General features: G+C 43.8%; 1 protein-coding gene across 7 annotated transcripts; it reads left to right on the top strand.

The window, feature by feature from the left end:
* The first annotated feature begins 2,372 nt into the window (after positions 1-2,372).
* LEMD2 (LEM domain containing 2) lies at positions 2,373-16,363 on the top strand. Of its 7 annotated transcripts, none has more exons than XM_030561368.1 (10): positions 2,377-3,473; positions 3,510-3,892; positions 4,899-4,939; positions 5,771-5,846; positions 7,208-7,284; positions 7,954-8,033; positions 10,904-11,049; positions 12,345-12,446; positions 12,543-12,645; positions 14,160-16,363. In XM_030561368.1, the coding sequence occupies exons 1-10, from the start codon at positions 2,446-2,448 to the stop codon at positions 14,308-14,310; spliced, it is 2,187 nt and encodes a 728-aa protein (XP_030417228.1). In that variant the 5' UTR covers positions 2,377-2,445; the 3' UTR covers positions 14,311-16,363. The 7 variants fall into 7 exon arrangements, with proteins under 7 accessions (XP_030417233.1, XP_030417228.1, XP_030417227.1 ...); XM_030561367.1 differs by having other exon boundaries at positions 2,377-3,398; positions 3,435-3,892; XM_030561372.1 differs by having other exon boundaries at positions 2,377-3,257; positions 3,297-3,892.
* The last annotated feature ends 3,351 nt before the right edge of the window (positions 16,364-19,714 follow it).

A 19,714-nucleotide genomic window follows, 5' to 3' on the forward strand; every position in this document is an offset into this window, starting at 1 on the left:
GGTTTGAAGTCTGCATGCGTGGCCTGAGTTTATCCAAACTAGCTAAAACCCCTGAGTCTGCAGAAATGGGGCATTGGCAGAATATTCTCATTCTGTATTTACATGGCTCCAAATTATTAGCTGTTAATTGTGCTTTCCAGTTAGTGAACACAGGAGGCTAAGATTAGCACTTCCAGACTTCCCAGCAGAATGGAGTGTGATTCTTCACCGGACCGCCTGGTGTCTGCTAAATGAGGGTTTGTGTTTGCTAACTAAATTGTAGTGTATTTTGCAACCACCTTCTTCAGGAAGACCTAGAATGGCTTGATCTGATGGCCTAAATTGTAATAAGTGATGACAGCAAAATGAGTATGAAAGGAGGATACTAGGAGACAGAATCAACCATACCAACTTTTCCTCTTATTTAAAACATCAAATAAAATCAAAGGCACAATCACTCCCTGAAACTGTACAAGATGCAAATTCTAATCAGATGACATGATTCTGTAATGGTTCTGCCTGCTGATCCAGCCAACTGCACCCGGTGGAATCCAACAGAAATGTTTCACACTTCAAAGGTCTCCTCTCAACTTAAAAGGGAACCTAACCTGTGTAACTGAGGGGAGGAGAAGAAAGAAGATTTTTGTACTGATGGAACCAACTGTGATAGACTTTAACATACCAGCACTCTGTCAAGTTGATGTCACCTAGAATAACTGTGAGGACACTAAGCAGGAGCACGCCCCAATGTGTGTGTGAGCATGCATATACATGCATGCCTATAACATCTATTCTAAGGTGGTTATGTTCTATTCGAGAAAAGCAGCAACATTTGATCACTACAATTATTTTACCCAGCTAGGCAGTTATACACGGCTGTTAATATCAGATGGTGGGTTGGTGGTCCTCATAGCTCTAATCATAAAAACTCCTATGTAGGCACTGTGCATGTGCATTAGTCACAAGGTCCTTGTTACCTTTAATAACATTCCAGGAATAAACAATATTTCAGCCACTTTGATTATATTATTATATGCAACAACAAAAAGCAATTACTCAACATCACTGATGCCAAATTTAATTTTCAAATCAAAGCTGGGTTTTTAAGTTATAAGCTTCAAACAACTCCCTTTCCTCCAATAAATCTGAGGGGCCTGCTCCTGCTCCCATCAGCTTCAGTGGTGCAGATTCATACTTTAAATTAATACATTTAAGAAGGGTTGATGAAAGCTGAGAGGGGGCTCGATAAGGAGAAAGTTAAGTGGACCAGTGAGAATTGAGAAGGGACATCTGGCGTTAAGAGCTGTCTCTTTCTCTTCACAAATGTCAACTATTGGCAGGTTCCCCACTGTTATCATTGCACCAGTGATATCAGTTGTCAATGAACACAGGAAGACACACAACTATGGGCGTGGGAAGGGGTACAGTTACCAAGCTTTTCTGGATTCATTGACGTCAAACTATTTTCAGTCTGCGGTTCTCAAAGCTGGGTCTCCTCAAGTGAGGGCCATTCCTGCCTATTTCACTATCTTTGATCACTAACCAAGTGTTCACTGGGAATATCAAACGGCACAAGAGAGACTGCTTTTAAAACAGAGACAATTTAGGGTGCCTGGGTTTTATCTCGGGGACAAATCTGGTGCACCCTGGTGACACCTCAAGCACATCTTCTTGCTGTATTGAAATGTGGCATAAAAGAGTAACCTGCTCAGCAATGGCATAGGGTACAAAGAGGCTGTTCCATAACAATGCCAAGGCGCATTCAAGTGTCCGCCTGTTACCCTGCAGCAGCAAGAGCCACCACTATGTCACTCGGCGGCCTGCCGCCAAAGCCCCACCTCCCCCCAGGATGGCACTGCCACCAAAGCTTTGCCCCATGGCAATGCAACATCTCTTCAGTCACCCTCTGCAGTGCAACGGGGTGGCCAAGTGTCACTGCCCTGCAATGCACTGTGCCACCGATGGGTCATCGGAAGCAGGGACACGAGGGCATCTAGCTGGAGCAATCACAAATAAAAGGCTGCGCTGCCCCCCTTTAGGGTGACCAGACAGCAAGTGTGAAAAATCGGGACAGGGGGTGCGGGGTAATAGAAGCCTATATAAGAAAAAGACCCAAAAATCTGGGCTGTCCCTTTAAAATCAGGACATCTGGTCACCCTATCCAATTGTGTCTAACTTGTTTCCCGTGCAAGGCAGAAAACAGCCCCCGAGCCCAGCCCCTGCACGATACGGGCTTGAGAGCGAGCCCTTGGGACCGGAGCTCTGACCTCCCCAAGATGGCGTCCATGGGAGGCGTCTGGGACCATTCGACCTTTCCAAGATGGCGGGCGCTACATAGCGCTTTCCTTGACCTTCCTACTATGGAGGTTAGAGGCCGCCTTTCCGCCTCTCCCAAGATGGCGGTCCTCGCCTCCCCTCTCACAGAGCGCTTCCGGCCCAGGCCCCGCTTGGGCGGCAGTTCCGGGCATGGCCGGCCTGTCAGACGCGGAGCTGGGCAGGGAGCTGCGGACCTTGGGCTTCCAGCCGGGGCCCATCACCGACTCCACCCGCGAGCTCTACGTGAAGAAGCTGGGCCGCCTGCGGGCGGAGGGGGCGCCTAGGCCGCAGTCGGGGAAGACAGCAGCCCCCAGCATGGCCGGCCTGTCAGACGCCCAGCTCGGCAGGGAGCTGCGGGCCTTGGGCTTCCAGCCGGGGCCTATCACCGACTCCACCCGCGAGCTCTACGTGAAGAAACTGAGGCGCCTGCGGGCGGAGGGGGCGGCCGGCCGGAGGGGCCAGAGCACGGGCAGCGCCTCCAGCCCTGAGCCGGCCTCGGCCTCGGCCTCCCACCCTCTCCGCAGTCCCAGCCCCCAGGCACACAGCGCCCATAGCCAGGGCCGTGGGGACAGTGAGGAGGAGGAGGAGGAGGGCTCGGAGGAGGAAGATGATGGATACCAGCCCCCTCGCAGGGATGTAGCAGAGGGGCTAAACCCTTGGGCCCAGCTGGGGAAGACAGTAGCCCCTGGGGAGCTTTCCCCCAGCACTCAGTGGGGGGCAGAAAGGGGGTTCAACCCCAGCTCCCAGTGTGGGACCAGAGATGTCAGGTTAGCCCCCAGGCCCCAGTGGGGGGCAGAGAGGGAGTTAGCCCCCAGGCCCCAGTGGGGGGCAGAGAGGGAGTTAGCCCCCAGGCCCCAGTGGAGGACGAGGGATGTGGGGTTAACCCCCAGCACGCAGTGGGGGACGAGGGATGTGGGGTTAACCCCCAGCACGCAGCGAGGGACGAGGGATGTGGGGTTAACCCCCAGCACGCAGCGAGGGACGAGGGATGTGGGGTTAACCCCCAGCACGCAGCGAGGTGTAGAAAAGGGGTTAACCCCTAGCACCCAGTGGAGGACAAGAGATGTTGGTTTAACCCCCAGCACCCTATGGGAGACAGAAAGGAGGCTAACCCCCAGCACCCTATGGGAGACAGAAAGGAGGCTAACCCCCAGCACCCAATGGGAGACAGAAAGGAGGCTAACCCCCAGCACCCAATGGGAGACAGAAAGGAGGCTAACACCCAGCACCCAGCGGAGGACGAGAGATGGAGGGTTAACCCCCAGCACCCAGCGTGGGACGAGAGATGGGGAGTTAACCTCCAGCACCCAGTGGTGGACAAGAGATGGGGGGTTAACCCCCAGCACCCAGGGGGGGACAGCAGCAGTAGTAGGGGGATTAATCCGCAGAATCCCGTGGAGGACAGGGGGAGAAGGATTAACCTCCATGAGTCAGTTGACAGGGGAAGCCCCCAAGCAGGGTGCAGTAGGAAAGGGTCTGGAGTTCTACCTGTCCTGGTTCCTGTACCTGGCCACCCTGATGTTGTTGGTGATTTTCCTGGGCATCCTCTGGGTGAAGATGATCGGGCCAGGCTGGCTTCTGGGGGCAGAGGAGAACCGTACGTGGGGGATTAAACACTTTTTAAAATCGCTTCCCCCTTTTTCCTCTCTCCTTTCTCTGCAGTCCTCTCTTGTTTCCATCTCCTCTGTTGTCCATCTTCACTGCATTTATTTTTCTTCTCCTTGTCTTCATGTGTTGTCTTTGCCTCTTGTCTCCCCAATCCCTGGGACACCTTGTTACTCATGGAAAAGTGTCTTGTGGGTGGGGTTTTTTTTTTCTTTTTTTCCTCTTTCCTCTCAGGTGAACTTGGCTTGAGATTCTTCAAATTCATAGATTTTTATGGGGAGTTAAATTTTCATCTAGCACTGAAGACATATTTTATAATCCTCCATCGTAATGATGTACTATCCATGTAATTGCCCATCATCTGTTTTAATGTCATTTTCTACAAAGCACAGTCATCCACTGTCCTTGATCTTGTCCACTTCAAAAGTACAAGACTTGAAATTGCCTTCTGCTTACCTCCAAGAACATTTGAGCTTAAATATGCAAAAAAAAGTGACACCCTATAGCCCTACTGTAGCAGATTAAATTCACAGAAATGTTGTTTGCCTGGTTCCAAAATGAAGGAAAAGGGTATGTGGAAGGAGGTTGCAAAGTGTGGTTGCCAAAACACAACACGAGCGTGAGTGTTTTGTGCATTGACTAGGTGAGCACCTGCCCTGTTTTCTCAAAGTCACTGAATATGGCAAGAGCATAAAACATTTCTCTCTAGAATTATTTGCAAAATGGTTTGTAAACTCCAGCCTATTTGCCTACTAAACAAAATTCCTTGTTTCTGCCCTGATATGTGTATGTTACTAATTTAAGTTTCGATATGGCCTACTTTAGTTGTTTCAAAAGCACCATTTAACTAGTAAGGTAATACTCAATGGGATGAATGGTAGAAGAATCAGATGCTTTAAAAGTAGCTATTTTTAACCACTGCTTTAATCACTAGTTATTTTCTCTGTCAGAGTTTTTATTTTCCAGCTGACTAACCCTTATTTTCTTCTCTCTCTCAGTTAAACTGTTAACTGTGGATTGTGAGACAAGGACAGATGATGTAAGTGTAAATTTAAAGTTCGTTTTTTAAAAATCCATAGAGTAAGGGCATCCATTTCACAGACAGTTAACTATTCTAGCAAATTTCACAAATCAGTTACTGTCAATATCACTGCCAAATAGCCTGTATCATTTTACAGGAGGAATGTAGTGGTTTACCAGAGTTAGATTTAATAGGCTGTTTGTTTTTGTTTTGTTTTTAGGCCAGACTAGATTGTGACTGTATAGTAGAATCTGAAAGTTGTAAATTTCAACTACTGAAGATCTGAATCACTTGGTGTTATTTTCTTTAGTTAATTGTAACATAAGTGACTTTGATTTGTGACAGAGATTTTACCTATATAGTCAACTTTTCTAATAGAAGCTTTAATAAAGCTAAATCCCTAATCTCTGTTGAGACGTGTTTATGCAGCCCTGATTTATTCCATAATGCACTATTGAGAGAGACAGACTTCTGTATCAAATTCAGAGTGGTGATATATGCTGGTAAATTGATAGTGGGTCTCTTGTGATGTTCTGGGGAAGTCTATCATAAACCTATTTACTATACCTGAGTTTGAAGGAACTGCTCCCTCAGCTGCTGTTGGAGTAGAAGGCTGTGATGTTTGGGACTTTGAAGTAATTGCGTTTCACGGGAGGTGCTCAGCTATTTACGGGATTAGGCCCTGAAACTTTTAGCCTCAGTAACACTGTATTTTAATTTTACCAGTTGAAGTAGAGCGCAACTGAACATACACTTCTATTAGTATTTTATTTTTGTATTTTGGCTGATCTAATTGCTAGCTTGTTGCTATTGATGTATTGATGTTTATTATTTATTTTTGACTTTCAGTTCTGTCAGGCTAAACAGAAGGACATTTTAATGACCATGCTGTATGAATTATATAACTACCTGGCAGTACAAGCTGGTGAGTTCTGATTGTCATTATAAAGCATTTAGGAGGGTTCAGCAAACTGTATCTCCCAGCTGGCTGGACATTTTCCTTGTGCAAAATGACTTGAGGGGCACTGAGAAAGCAGGCAAAAGGTGAAGAAAATGTTTTTTCTGAATGTGAATTGTGCTTTACTAATGCACTTATGTCACTGCCTAGGTACCTGTGTTTGTATGGAGCTGTTATTTGCAGATCATATATTGGGAATTTGAGATGCAAATACTCAACTTTATAACTTTTTTTACCCCAGTGCCTCAAATGCTTGCAAGATACCAGAGTCCAGCAGCAGAGCTTTTCCATATATTTATATAAAACATTGTCTTAGAACACTGGCCAAAACAGTCCAAGCAAACATTAGAATACAAGTGGCTACCCAGGTCAATGACTAATGGTTTCATGTTGGAGAAGGAAATGTAGTTAGAAGTTGCTTATATCTTCTCATTATTCAGTCAAGCAAATCTTATTAATATTGTACTAATGCGTAGAATTGTCAAAAGTGCTTGAGTTCCATTTTGAAAGGGATTTAGTAACTTAGGAGCCCAACTCCTTTACATGTTCAGTGAGTCTTATGCTCCTAGGTGCCTAAATCACTTTTCAAAATTGTATGCAATAGCATAGTAACAGTTATTTAATAGGTATGTTCAGATTTCTTTTCAAGTCAGGTTTTCATGGTCTGCTTTTGTGGACTTTCCTCCAACATTTGTCTTTGTTCTAGTAGAAGGTTGAAGCAGGGAGGTATACCCCACTGTATCATTGATTAGTCACGTTGAACATGCACCATACCTGATGGAAAGTGTTCCTAGTGCATTTGGCCAAATGCGCAGTTTTGTAGAGTGAGATGACAGTATTCCTCTTGGCTCCTGTGGTGGGTAGCATATACCTTGAAGCAATAGATTTGGTTGCCCTTATCTTAGGCCAGTGGTTCTCAAACTTCTGTACTGGTGACCCCTTTCACATAGAAAGCCTCTGAGTGCCATCCCTCCTTATAAATTAAAAACACTTTTTATATATTAAACACCATTATAAGTGCTGGCTGCAAAGTGGGGTTTGGGATGGAGGCTGATAGCTCATGACCCCCCCTATAAGAACCTTGTGAGGGGGTCAACCCCCAGTTTGAGAACCCTTGTCTTAGCCTATATACAGTAGCTACAAATTTTATTAAAGGTCATAACATTATCTGGCTAGAATATTTAATTCCAATCTTCTTTGTAAGCATTTTGGCTACAACTAAAACTGATTTAAAAGAATAACGCTTCCAGATCGTTCAGGGCATTTCCTGATTGTGTAAGTTTTGGATTTTTTATGGGTTGTTTCCATCTCCTTGACTTGTTTTCTAGGTAGTTTTGAGTGTGGAAACCCTGAGAAGCTAAAAAGTAAATGCATTCTGGTTAGTGAAGCAAAGGATCATGTGGCGGTAAGTAGGATGGGAATGAGTGTTAATTGTTGTGTATTGTAGTTAATGTCTTTCTATCAGTTATTTATTGCTTCATAAAACAATGTACCATCTGGTTCATTTCTTCATCCGTTTCTGAGTCTTTCCAGGCTTTCCAGCTGTTCCTTTGGCCAGTCCTGTTCTCCACATTTCTTTCAGAAAATAATCTTCTACCCTATCTCTCTGACAACACTGATTTAGCTGTTGTAAATCTAACTAATGATTGTTCCTTAGTTGTCAGTCTTTTGGTGCTAGAAATGTCCCTGTATTGTACTGTACTGGCAGCAGTAAGGTTTTCCCCAACTCACCCCAAAGTGATAGAAGGCAGGCTGCTTTGACCTAATGTTCCACTTCTTCATAGAAAATTGTCAGCAAGATTATGTTGTATTTAGCAGAAGTGTAGGGAGAATATTGTTTTACAGTGTGCTTCATGGATGATATACCAAGTTATAAATTAGTCAAGATTCCAGGCCGGTGTGTAGATTTGGTTTACCTCTCTGCCAGTTTGCCGAGTTAATTAAATTGATAAGAGGTAATCTGGGGAGGGGGGATGCAGGTAGAGCAATTTCTTCCATTACATCAAGGCAATAATGTTGTTCCACCTTCTCAAATGAATGCAGAATTAATCTACTTATGGATTCTTCTATGTAGAATGTAACCGGCAGTTCCCCAGAGAAGTTTGAAGATGCCCTGCAATGGATACTGAACAGTAACAATGATTTAGGGATATGGTGAGTGAGTAGCAGTACAAGCTGTTCACGTTATAATTCACAGCACTGGCTGCTCTTACATAATTTGATATTTAGTGTATATTGGCTTGTTGAAATATCACCTATCCTGTTAGATCTCATAAAATAATCCAGGATTGGGGTTGTCAGTACTTGAATGGGAGAACCTCCAAATTAAAAATAGTGTGCTGCAGTAACTATTGGTGATTCGATAGGTGAGTCAGTGTCCCAGCATTGCGTTAGGGTGCATTGTGCTCATGGAGCTGCTGTCTTTCAAATGATGGATAAATCTGAGGTCCTGAATTCTTGTGGTTATTAAAGATCCCCTGGCACTTACTGCAAGATTTAGGGGTGAGGTAAAACCTTTTATTAGACTAACTTCTGTTGGTGAAAGAGACAAGATTTCAAGCAGCACAGAGCTCTACTTCAGGTCCGTGTAGCTCGAAAGCTTGTCTCTTTTACCAACCGATGTTAGTCCAGCAAAATGTATTACCTCATTGACTGTCTGTCTCTAATATCTGGGGAGCAACCCTGCTACAACTGTGCTGCAAAAAATTTTGAAGTTAGTCCACATGTCCTGCCCGTGTTCCAAATCTGTGTGATTAGAATCTGCCTTGTAAAATTCTCCCCAACTCTTTTCATTGGATACTGCTCTCTTCAGTATTTCTGCTGCAAAATGGGGCTTTGGTGTTCTAATGTGCAGCCACATTACCCCGCTGAGGTGACTGAGTGTCATTAGTGACTGAAGCAATCCTGTTAGTAAAATGCTGTGCGATCTGAGGATGAAGGTTGCTATTTAAAAAAAAATGAAAGTGTGAATGGTATCTTCAGAGTGTGTCAGCATTAGTATGTATTACTAACAGAATAACTGATCAATGGAAAGTCTCCCATTACCTTCACTAGGTGCTGGGTCTGTCTAAGATAGAGTATTACCTCTTATGCTTCATGCATAGCCATGATTTTAACACTTGAGAGGGGAGTGAGGAAGATTTGTGTTTGACAATCTTGAATTTCGTCTAGTTAGAAATCATCATCCTGTGAAAATCAGCTTGAGGTTTTGTTCAGCCCTTTGAAAAATATAAAATGCTGTATATGTGCTTTCTGTATATTTATAAAGGCTACTATGCCTGTCTCATTTGGATGTCCTCTTGAACTGTGTGGGAGATATTAAGAACCACTAATTGTAGGCAGGGACCCATTATAAATGTAGTTTAAAGCACCAAAATGCAGATACATTATTTGAAAGCGAACTTTCTTTGGAGAACTGTCAAGGTGGGAATATATTAGAAATCTGAAGTTGCCCCATTTGCAGTTATTAGAGATTAGATTGAACTAGCGTGAATTGTTATGCCATGCCAGCACATTTCATGTTTCTATCAGTTTCTGAAGGATTTAATGATGCAGGGAAACAGAACATTAAACCTGTAGCCCTTATAGTTGAATATAACATTCTGAATGTAGCCTAGTGTGGTATTGTCTTCCTGAGTCAGTGGACATACTAACATAACTCACAAAGATGTGACTTATCTCCATTCAGTGTTAACTCTGGGGTCTAGTAATGATAATTTAAATGTCAACATAGTTAGCTGTTTCACTGCTATTTATCTCATTTCAGCAGAAACACTGGAGTTGTGGGCATAGCTTGAGTAGAATTCCATTGTTTTTTTTCTCCTAACCTGCCCCCTACAGCTACTGCTGTAATGTAATGTTCCAGGTGTTGTCTAAAAAAAAAAAAAAAAAAGTCTGTTGGCTCCTTAAAGACTAGCAGATTTATTTGGGCATAAGCTTTTGTGGGTAAAAAACCCACTTCTTCAGATGCATTATTAACAACTTCATCAACAGCTCACCGAATTGATCCAGTGTTTGGCAGCTCATTATGAAACTCAATAAGAATGTACAGTGTGCTAAAAAACTGCTATTGGCTTTTTAACAGACATTACGTGAAGTTATTGTGACTGTGCACTGGTAAAAACGGAACAAAATAAGATCATGGTAATTCTGCTGCCTGTTCTGTACATTCATTTAAGATTTGCACTATAAATCAGACAAAATGGTTGTGAAACAGTTGGGTATCTCCAGTTACAGCAAGGCTCATTTAAACAACTATAACCCACCAATGGCTTGTTGTTTGCATGCTGCCAGACTTAAGGGTTCAAGTAATTTGCTGTGCCTGTCTACAGTGGGCTATTCATTACAACCCTACAGTGAATTGGTAGCTTTAAAAAAAATCTGATTTAATAGATCCAATAAGGAAGCAAACTTAGATGTAGGTTAATCTATCTATCTGTGCTATAAGTGCAAAGGGTATCTGATTGCATAGTGCATGTACGAGTGAAGTTGGGAATGTGTTATGAGCTGTGCCATAAATGTTTTCCAAGGTTGTCTGGTTTACGTTAACCATATTTGATTTGGTGTCACTTTTCCAGCTAAACTGTTTATGCTCATCTGTAGCAAGGAAAACAGTGTAGCCACCACAGATGTTCACACTCTCTCAGCTGCTCTCTGCACAACTGCTGATGAGTGACTCAGTAAACATTTCCATTTCTCTATGGTGAGAGATGGGAATCCAATTTAAAGTTTCATCTTCTGCACACTGAGAAGTGCTGTCAAAGTGTCTGCAGAGGGAGACTTCAGTTTACCAGTGGGAGTTCTGATCCCGCTGCCTTTTCTAAAGCCATATTCCTCCCTTGCTAAGCAGCCAGTGCTGAAATGTTCTGGAAAGACCAGCAGTGAGAATGCTTTAGTGTTTTCTACATGGTGTGCTGAAAGAGTTACCAGCTGCTGCAATATGTTTGCTCACCTTGTCCTGATTAAAGTCTGTTGCTGGAGTCTGTGCACTCTTCAGGGGTGGTTTTCTGCCTTTTCCCCATCAGGTTAAAAGGGGAAGACCCATCAGAACCGGTTACCAGTGTAGACCAGGTGGTGTGCCTCGAATCCACCCGTCCTCGGATGGGATTAGGCTGTCGTTTCCGCCGGGCAGTAAGCACCGCCATTATGAACCTTTTCATCTTCTTCTGGAGTAAGTCCTTAGCCTTAATAGCTGAGCTTTCCCCGTCCCTACACACGCTCCCACAATCACATTAAACTAGTGGTAAATGTTAAAGGAATTGGTGAGTTAATTTCTCCCTAATTAACCTGTGATCTAGCAATAGAAGGAGACCTGTAGAGACCCATTGTCATGCAGTAAGTGCTTTTCCTTTATTTCAAATCAGCAAGTACGTGAGCTGTCCATCTCATTTAACTGTTTCTCAAGCATTCGTTGTGGTGGCCTGCAAAGTTAGTCTATTAATAACCTGCCCAAAGACTCTGTTCTCATCCCTTCCATGTACAACACTATTCAGTTTTCTGGCATCTGTTAATGAGAGCTCATCTCAATTGATTAGACTCTTCCTGTTGCTATGCATACTTCCATCTTTTCATGTTCTCTGTATGTATAAATATCTCCTTTCTGTGTGTTCCATTCTGTGCATCTGAAGAAGTGAGCTGTAGCTCACGAAAGCTCATGCTGAAATAGATTTGTTAGTCTCCGAGGTGCCACAAGTACTCTTGTTCTTTTTGCGGATACAGACTAACACGGCTGCTACTCTGAAACCTATTAATGAATTGTTGTATTTCCGTGTCAATTTGTATTGTGGTAGTACCCAAATGCTTCAGCTGAGATCAGGGCCCAGCTGCTGGATGTTGTACAGACACATAGTGAGAGGCAGTTCCTGCCATGCTGTGAAGAGTCTATAATCTAAATAGACAAGACAGACAAAGGAAGTATCATTATTCCCATTTTACGGATCGGTAACTGAGGCACAGAGAGATTGAGTGACTTGTTCATGGTCATAAAGAGGGTCAGTGGCAAAGTCATGACTTAGATCTACATATCATGAGTCCCAGTCCGGTGCCTTAGCCACAAGGCCTTGCTTTCTCTCCTTTCTGACCCCTTATTTTGAGAGCAGTGAAGCCTGACTGTTCTTCTGGATTATTGTGGGGGTAGGCTCTGTCAAAGTGAGATGTCTTGAATTTTAATGCTGTAGAGACGAGTAGTCATCCTGAGTTTTCTGGCAGAAAGGGAACACTACAGGTGAGGTCTGCCAAGAAATCCCTCTCCTTGGGAGTTTGACTCCAGGCACTGTCAGTTTCAGAATTCCCCTGAGTTGTGATGCCACAATAAACAACATGAATAACACAGATATAGTTCTGGGCAGGTCCTGGAGAGCAGAGAATAAAAACTCTCTCTGATAAGAGTAGGAAATAGAGCAGCTAACATCCACTAAACACATGAATATGAGCGCACATGCTTCCATTTTGTTCGTCCACTCATAGGTCTAATTGCCCTCTGGGGGATCCTGTTACTCCTGAAGTATCGCTGGCGGAAGATGGAGGAAGAGGAGCAGGCCATGTATGAAATGGTGAAGAAAATCATAGGTAGAACCCAACCGCACTTTGGCCATCTAATTTAAAATGGTCTCTTCATTTCAGATAATTTCACTCCCCTTTGCCCCATTCTGTTTCCTCTTACAGATGCTGTCCAGGATCACTACAAAGAGTGGGAACAGAGGTTGGAGCGATACCCATATGTAGGCATCCTTCATGTTCGAGACACCCTCATTCCACCCCAAAGCAGGTGAGCAAATTCTTTCCCTTTAGGAAGGGGGCCTTCAGCTCAGGTCATAGTGCACTTTGTGGGTAACAGACTGGAAGCAGACTTCTTGGGAAGCGGAGTGTGAGGAATTTTAGAGGAATGAGTCTGGCTTTTGGGATTGTAAAGGATTCTGACATAACCCAGACTATTGTTGTAATCCACTGGGGATAAATGTGACACTCCTAGTGCTATGCAGTGTAGTTGTAGCCATGTCAGTCCTAGGATATTAGAGAGAGAAGGTAGGTGAGATAATCTTTTGTTGGACCAACATCTGTTGACAAGAGAGACGAGTTTTCGAGCCACGCAGAGCTCTTCTCCTAGTGCTGATGTTTTGAACACTCTCACAGGTGTACTGTCATTGTCATATCAAGCAGAAATTGGCTTTTGTTCGCTTTTCCTGGGTGCTGGGGTGTTCTATTTGTGTTCCATCATCTAAACTTGAATCAGATGTTATCCTGAACATCACCACTTCTCTGTCATATCATCTGGCCAGGAGGACTGCAGTGCTGTGCCTTTCAGAATGAGGCATCCAGTGTGTAGCCAGAGCATCAGAGTAGCTCTTTCCTGCATGGCTCTGTCCATTGCCTACCATAGGAGTGAGACTAAGATCACTAATCAAATTTGCATTTCCCACTGGCCAGAGCAAAGCAATTGCTAATTAGGCAGATGTAAATGGGAGATGCTGTCCAGTTACAGGTAGGTTGCTGGGTTTGTTGCTCTTCGAGGAGGCAGCATGGTTGAGTAGCGGGATCACAAGATGGGGAGTTAGTAGACGGGGTTCGGTTTTTTCTTTGCTGCAGTATGCCATTTGCCTCATCTCTAAAGTTCAGTTTCCTCTTCGGTGAAATGGAGATCATCCCTACTTTGTAGGGTACTTTGAGATACATGCTGTTATGAAGTACAAAGCCTTAATCATTCTCATCTTTAATCAGTCACAGTACTACCGGTAGGAAAAAGGTCTGATGTGGTTTGATCTAATCAAAAAGGTTTGAGCTCATTTGCCTGCATGGGATCCTGAATTGAAAGTTGGGAGCATAACTAGACACAGATCCAGAACAGGGCAAGTTCCACTTTGTGTTATAATAATGATGATGATTGGAGATATACCTATCTCTTAGAACTGGAAGGGACCTTGAAAGGTCATCGAGTCCCGCCCTCTGCCTTCACTAGAATCTAAGGGAGTTCTGCCAATGTTATTGCAGGTGTCCTTGGGGAAAATTACTAATTGCGGTCTCCTTGCACCACAATTCAGGTTTGGAATTGTGTGCAATCTATAAGCGTAGAGGGCTCACCTTCCACAGTATTAGAACCGTGTATAAAGAGTTTGTGCCTTGACGCCCTGTCTCAGATTTAGCTCTGAACGTTAGCTTTGATCTCCTTTACTCTTTCTTGAGAGGCAACGGGAGGAGGTTGAGTCACTTTGTTGGCAGTGACAAGTGCGCTAAGCAAGAAAACATAAGGCAGAGATGACTATTCCATTTTGCTTCTGCTTTCAGGAAAAAAATGAAGCGGGTCTGGAACAGAGCTGTGGACTTTCTGGCTTCGAACGAATCACGGATTCAGACAGAGTCACACCGGATAGCAGGAGAGGATATGCTGGTGTGGAGATGGACTCAGCCCTCTTACGTCTCTGATTCAGAGCACTAACCAGGAGCAAAGGAGGAGCCATTGGTTCAGTCTGTGCAAAAGGACAGTTCCCTCTCTGGATGTGGGAAGGGATGGACAGGAGTTCTAAATTTCTCAGTTTAGAATCACCCCGACCCCCTTTTCCCTCTGTTTCTGAGAGACGCTTAACAGATTATTTTTGAGGCAATAATCTTGGTTTGTGAGAAGATGGGCTTGAGCTAGAGAAGGAGCCAGAAGCACACCAAAGCTAGCTGTCCAGTGAGTGTTTGAGCTCCATGAGTAAACAAACATATAATCACTCTTTAATACCTAATAGAAAGGGGCAAGGGATCTCTTTGCCCAAGGGGTAGAAGGTTTAAAGCTGACCTTTACTGTGGGAAGACCAACAAGTGGTTTTACCCATCAGCAAATGTTTTTTAAAAGAATTAATATTTCCCATGGAAACATCAGGAATGGGAGTTAGGACCCTTTAGTTTAAAACATGCTTTTATCTCACTAGCACACCAAGAATCAAGCATTTAACTGACGCTTAACAGAGAAGAGTTGTGTATTTGTTTTGCCCTTACAGAGGGTGGGTGGGATTGAGTGAGGGCAGTGTCGTGTGCCTTGAAAGATTTGGGATATGGGGCGGGGGGGGGGGCTGGAGGAGAGGAGGTGATCTATGCTTTGTATGTCTGCTTTCGTTGTGCTGTGTCTTATACCGGGAACAGGTGGCAAATGACAGAACACAGGTATACATAAGGAGCATGCTCTTATGGCTGCAGCCAAAAGTGATCACTCGGTATGTACAAAAAAAGAACTTGAGAATGAACATCCAGGCTGAATGTACATGTCTATACCTGGCAGCTGTAATGTGTGTGTATTCTTTTGGAGAGCAGATACGCTTACGGTGTTGATGGAGGGCTTGTTTGTGGGTGTTAATGTGGCAATGCCACAACACTTAATGAGCAGAGATCAATTCTCCATGAGCATTGCAGGCATTGTATTTTGTGTATACAACTGTTTGGCTACATATGTTTGGTTTTATGTACAATTAAGAAGTGTTTGTTTTGAGGAGAAAATAGCACCAGAGTGTAGTGACCTAGGCAGGACTGAGATACTGTTGTTCTCAGGCTTCCCAACATCATAAACTTGTTATCCCAATCTCCACTCAGACAGCCACGACCAAATTCACTTCTGGCATAACTCATTGGCTTAACCCCCTTATGCCAGCGGTGATCGGAGACATTATAACCAGTGGAATTTATTTCCATTAATGTCCTAAATATAGTAAATGTGTGGCCATGTTAATGGAGAGCTGCTTCAACATTTGGGATCAGCAGGCAAGCTTCACAAGGCTGCTGAATCCTGGCTTCCCTGTCCATGGAACTGCATTGAGAAGTAATTTTATAAAGTACCCAGGAAGGTTTGAACTGCTTCCTTAATGTATGGAAGTGTGTTCTAACCATGAAGCTTGCACTTCTGCCTCCCCTGCTGGCCACGCTGAAGATTGAAGGATTGCTGGGGCTTTTTCACCTATGCAATCTGCTGGCTGCCTCAGATTCATTTTATATCCTGCTGGCTTGTCAGAGAAACTCAGTACAGAGAAGCAGTCTCCAGAAACAAAGCAACAGGAGGTCTTATTAGTTAAGTAGGAGAAATCCCATGTTGAGTTGAATTTTATCCCCATGTGTTTCCTCGTATGGCATAGGCAGGGTGTTTGAACAAAAGAGGAAACTCAACAGCTGTGTCCAAGACATTAACCATCTTTCCCACGCCTTATTGATTAAAACAGTTGATAAAACAAAGGCAGCATTTATTCTTTTAATGTGCTAGGACAAGCTCTTCATATCCATTGGTGCTTGCGACAACTCCCATCGTGCCTCCTGTCTTATATCTTTTTAAAATACATATAGATTTTGTAATTTTTTTAAACCACCTGATCTAGAGCGAAAAAGGCCAAACGCTGCACGTATCTTTTGTACTGTTGATGAAATTCTTTTTTTGTAGGATGAATCTCACTGAGTTGGTGCTATTTATTACACATTTAACTTGTGTCAATACACTTAATTGCAGAATAAATTTGTTAATATTATTTATTAATGTTTGTATTGCAGTAGTCAAGGTCCAAGATCCAGGTGTGCTAGGCGCTGTACAAACAGAACAAAAAGATGGTCCCTGCCCCAAAGAGCCTACTGTCTAAGTATAAGACAAGCCAACAGGCAAGCGCAAGGAACCAGTGATACGCTACTGGTCAGCGTGATAATCAGTGGTCTTAGCACACCAGGAGCCTAGCTGCTGTCAGGTTCTTGGTAGACAGGTGAGACTGATTTCTGTGAGGAAATGATGATGATATCCATGAAAGGTATAGACTGAGAAGGATTAATCCTATGTGGACACTTGTGTAAAAGGGGTTGACAGCTTTATGTGTAATGAAATATTACCAACATTAACTTCTAACAGCCGATTGACCAACACTTGGCCACAACATCAGTGGTTAAAGCAACAGACGTGGGAGCAAGGAGATAGGTAATATATTAAAAAGTGATTATTGATTTTGGGTGCCATGCATTTAGAGTGTCATGTACCCACTCTCTGAAAGCCAGATCTCTTTAAGGCAACTCTGGTTGGGCAGCCATAATCATTGATCACTTCTGAAAATCGTGGTCCTGGGTTCTATTCCAACCTGTCACTGACTCTCAGTGATGCCTTGGACAAGTCATTTGACTTCTGTCTCTCAATTAAGAGTAGGATGACACCTGCCTTTCCAAAGTGCCATGAGATCTTCAGATGAAAAGTGCTATTTAAATGCCAAGAACTATTGTAGGAAAAACGGGGAAGCAGATGTGTTGCTTAGTGGATATGGTACTGGACTGGGACTCAGGAGATCTGAATTCTATTCCCACCACTGGCCTGCTGGGAGACCATGGGCAAGTCACTTCCCCTCTCCGCACCTCTGTTTCTCCATTTTACAGATGGGATAATGATACTGACCTCCTTTGTAAAGCAGTTTGAGACCTACTGTTGAAATGGCTGTGTGAGTGGTAGGTAGTACTATTTTCTTTACCCTTGTGTGTCTGATGTAGAAGACTCATGTCATGGTAGCACTTCTGCCAAGGACGGCAGGGAGCAAATAGCCATGACAGGAGAAAGGAAAAGGTCAGAAAGTGCCAGCCTACTTCCTAGGTAACTGAGAAGCCATCCTTCAAAAGAGTCTGCCAGGTAGAAATAGTTTCTAAATCTTGCAAAAACACTAGCAAGCCTGAATTAATCCTTCTAAGTTCCTGCTAATATCCATCCACCTAAATATTTCTAATGCATCTCTGTTAGCTGAGTGCCTGTGGGTCAGCATGACTGTGCATCACAAGCTGACAGTGGGTTTAACGTATAGCTTTCACAAGCAGGCTCTTGAAACGAGCAGTTTGAATCATCAGCACTTAACGTCTATGGCCACAGCTGACTCATAAGCTCTGGGTTGGTGAGATATGTTTGTTTATCTCATAATGTATGTCCTGATGACAAAGAGGCAGATCTTCAATGGCATAAAAGAGAATTAGCTGCCCATCTCCCATTGAAAGTCGACAGGAATTGGATACCTAACTCCTTTTGCTGTTTTGGAAATATTCTCTAAAATGCCTCTCTTGTTGTTGCTAGGTATGTGAACAGAAGGGGGTAGAAAGAGGAGTGGTGCGTAATGAAAGGTTAAACCTGCCTCCTCCAAGACTGCATTTCTGTTTAGATGCTAGTGCCCAGCACAGGTTGCTAAGTTACAGCTGGGATATATGCAGGATTAGGAAATAGTCTGGGGGTTTGGTGTACCTAGGTGTGCAGTCTGTCTGCCTGCTTCAAACCGAACTGCCAAGAACTCCCCTGTAATTATCCCTTGGATAATGGGCATGGGGAAGCTTTGGGTAATAAGAACTTTTTGAAAATGAAGAGGGCTTTAACCCTATATAACTAATTTATGGCTATCCTTCCTATCTGTCTCCATTAGGAACCCTAGTTCCTGCTTGCTCTGTAAAACTGTATTGACAATTCAGAACACCTGTACAGCACTTTATATAGATCCCAGAGTGCTTATACAAAAGGTGAAGAATTGTCCGCATTTTCCATGTGGTCATTCAGCCACTTGATCAATCTCATCTGTTCAGTGCTTTCCTTACCACTTGTACTGACTTTATCATTTTTAAATCTCCTCCACTCTCTGTAAGCATTAAGACTACGTGAATAAATCCTCAAACGGTGGGCTGATAAAGCCTTCACATCCCCTTGTTGTCAAAAAAAAAAAAAAAAAAAAAAAAGTACCAGCAAGGAATCTAAAATAAAATTTGCCCTTTATGTTTTTATTTCCTTCTTCCGTTTAAAGGCTTTCATATTAAATGTTTTTGTCTCCCACTGACATGACAGCTGATGCTGTGCTTTATTTATGGGAAGCATGGTTAGGGAGCAGTGCCAGTTCTGCTGGGAAGAGCATCATGAACTAAAGAATAAAAAGAACATCCAGTGAAATCTGCCCAAAGGGACCCATCTCCAAAGGGCTGCCCCCTTCTCTTAAGTGCTCCCTCCCGAGCAGCTCCAGGATTTCCACTGCAACTTTGTTCAGCCTTTAGAGAATGACACTTTGCACTTGTACAGTACCTTCAGGACAAGCATCAGAAAAGCCTTTACATGTTCCAGTGAATTAAGCCTCAACACCACGGTGAGACAGGTGCCACTGGTGACAGGTAGAAAAGGTGGAAAACAAGTTGCATAAGGCTACATAGAGCCAGGGATAGAAGCCAGATCCCTGGGTTTCCCATCCTGTGCTTTAACCACTAGCCCATGCTGCTTCACCAAAAATCAACCTCTCTGGAGCAATTTTATTCTTAAGGCAGACTGCTGCAGATCGGACCGTTCCTAGAGGGTTCAGATAGGGCCTGATCCAAAGCCCACTGATGCCCATTGGTTTAGTGGTTTTGATCAGGCCTCTAGTGCTCATGTACCTCCAGCTTGGTCTGTTAGCCCTCAGCTGATGTTAAAAGATCTTCCCTCCTTTGCTTGTAGCTTGTCATGCCAAACCTGGGACTATTCATCCACCAGGAGCTCTAGGCTGAGTAGATTTAGCTCACCCACTGGGCCACAGATAGGTCGATGGCAGCATGAGACCTACCTGTTTATCCACCTCCTATAGCAAATTGAGAGTGCCTATCGCAGCCTAAGAGCCCTGTGCCAAAAGCTGGAACTGGGAGACTGTACCCTGCCCCTCTGGACTTCTCAGTCCTCCCCAAAACATCACTTGGCAAAGTATTTATGAGAATTAAACAATCAGCCCCAACAGAGCTGGAATGGCGTGGCTGGGGTTGCATTTGGCTTTGTGCTCAGATCCCAGAGCAAGGCCCCAGTGGTTAAGTAATGCACACCCTGTGTAGTATGGTAGGGACAGTTTAATGCCTCATGGTATATGTTA

The sequence above is a fragment of the Gopherus evgoodei genome, chromosome 4 (assembly GCF_007399415.2).
Source record: "Gopherus evgoodei ecotype Sinaloan lineage chromosome 4, rGopEvg1_v1.p, whole genome shotgun sequence".
In the NCBI taxonomy this organism is placed as follows: Eukaryota; Metazoa; Chordata; order Testudines; family Testudinidae; genus Gopherus; species Gopherus evgoodei.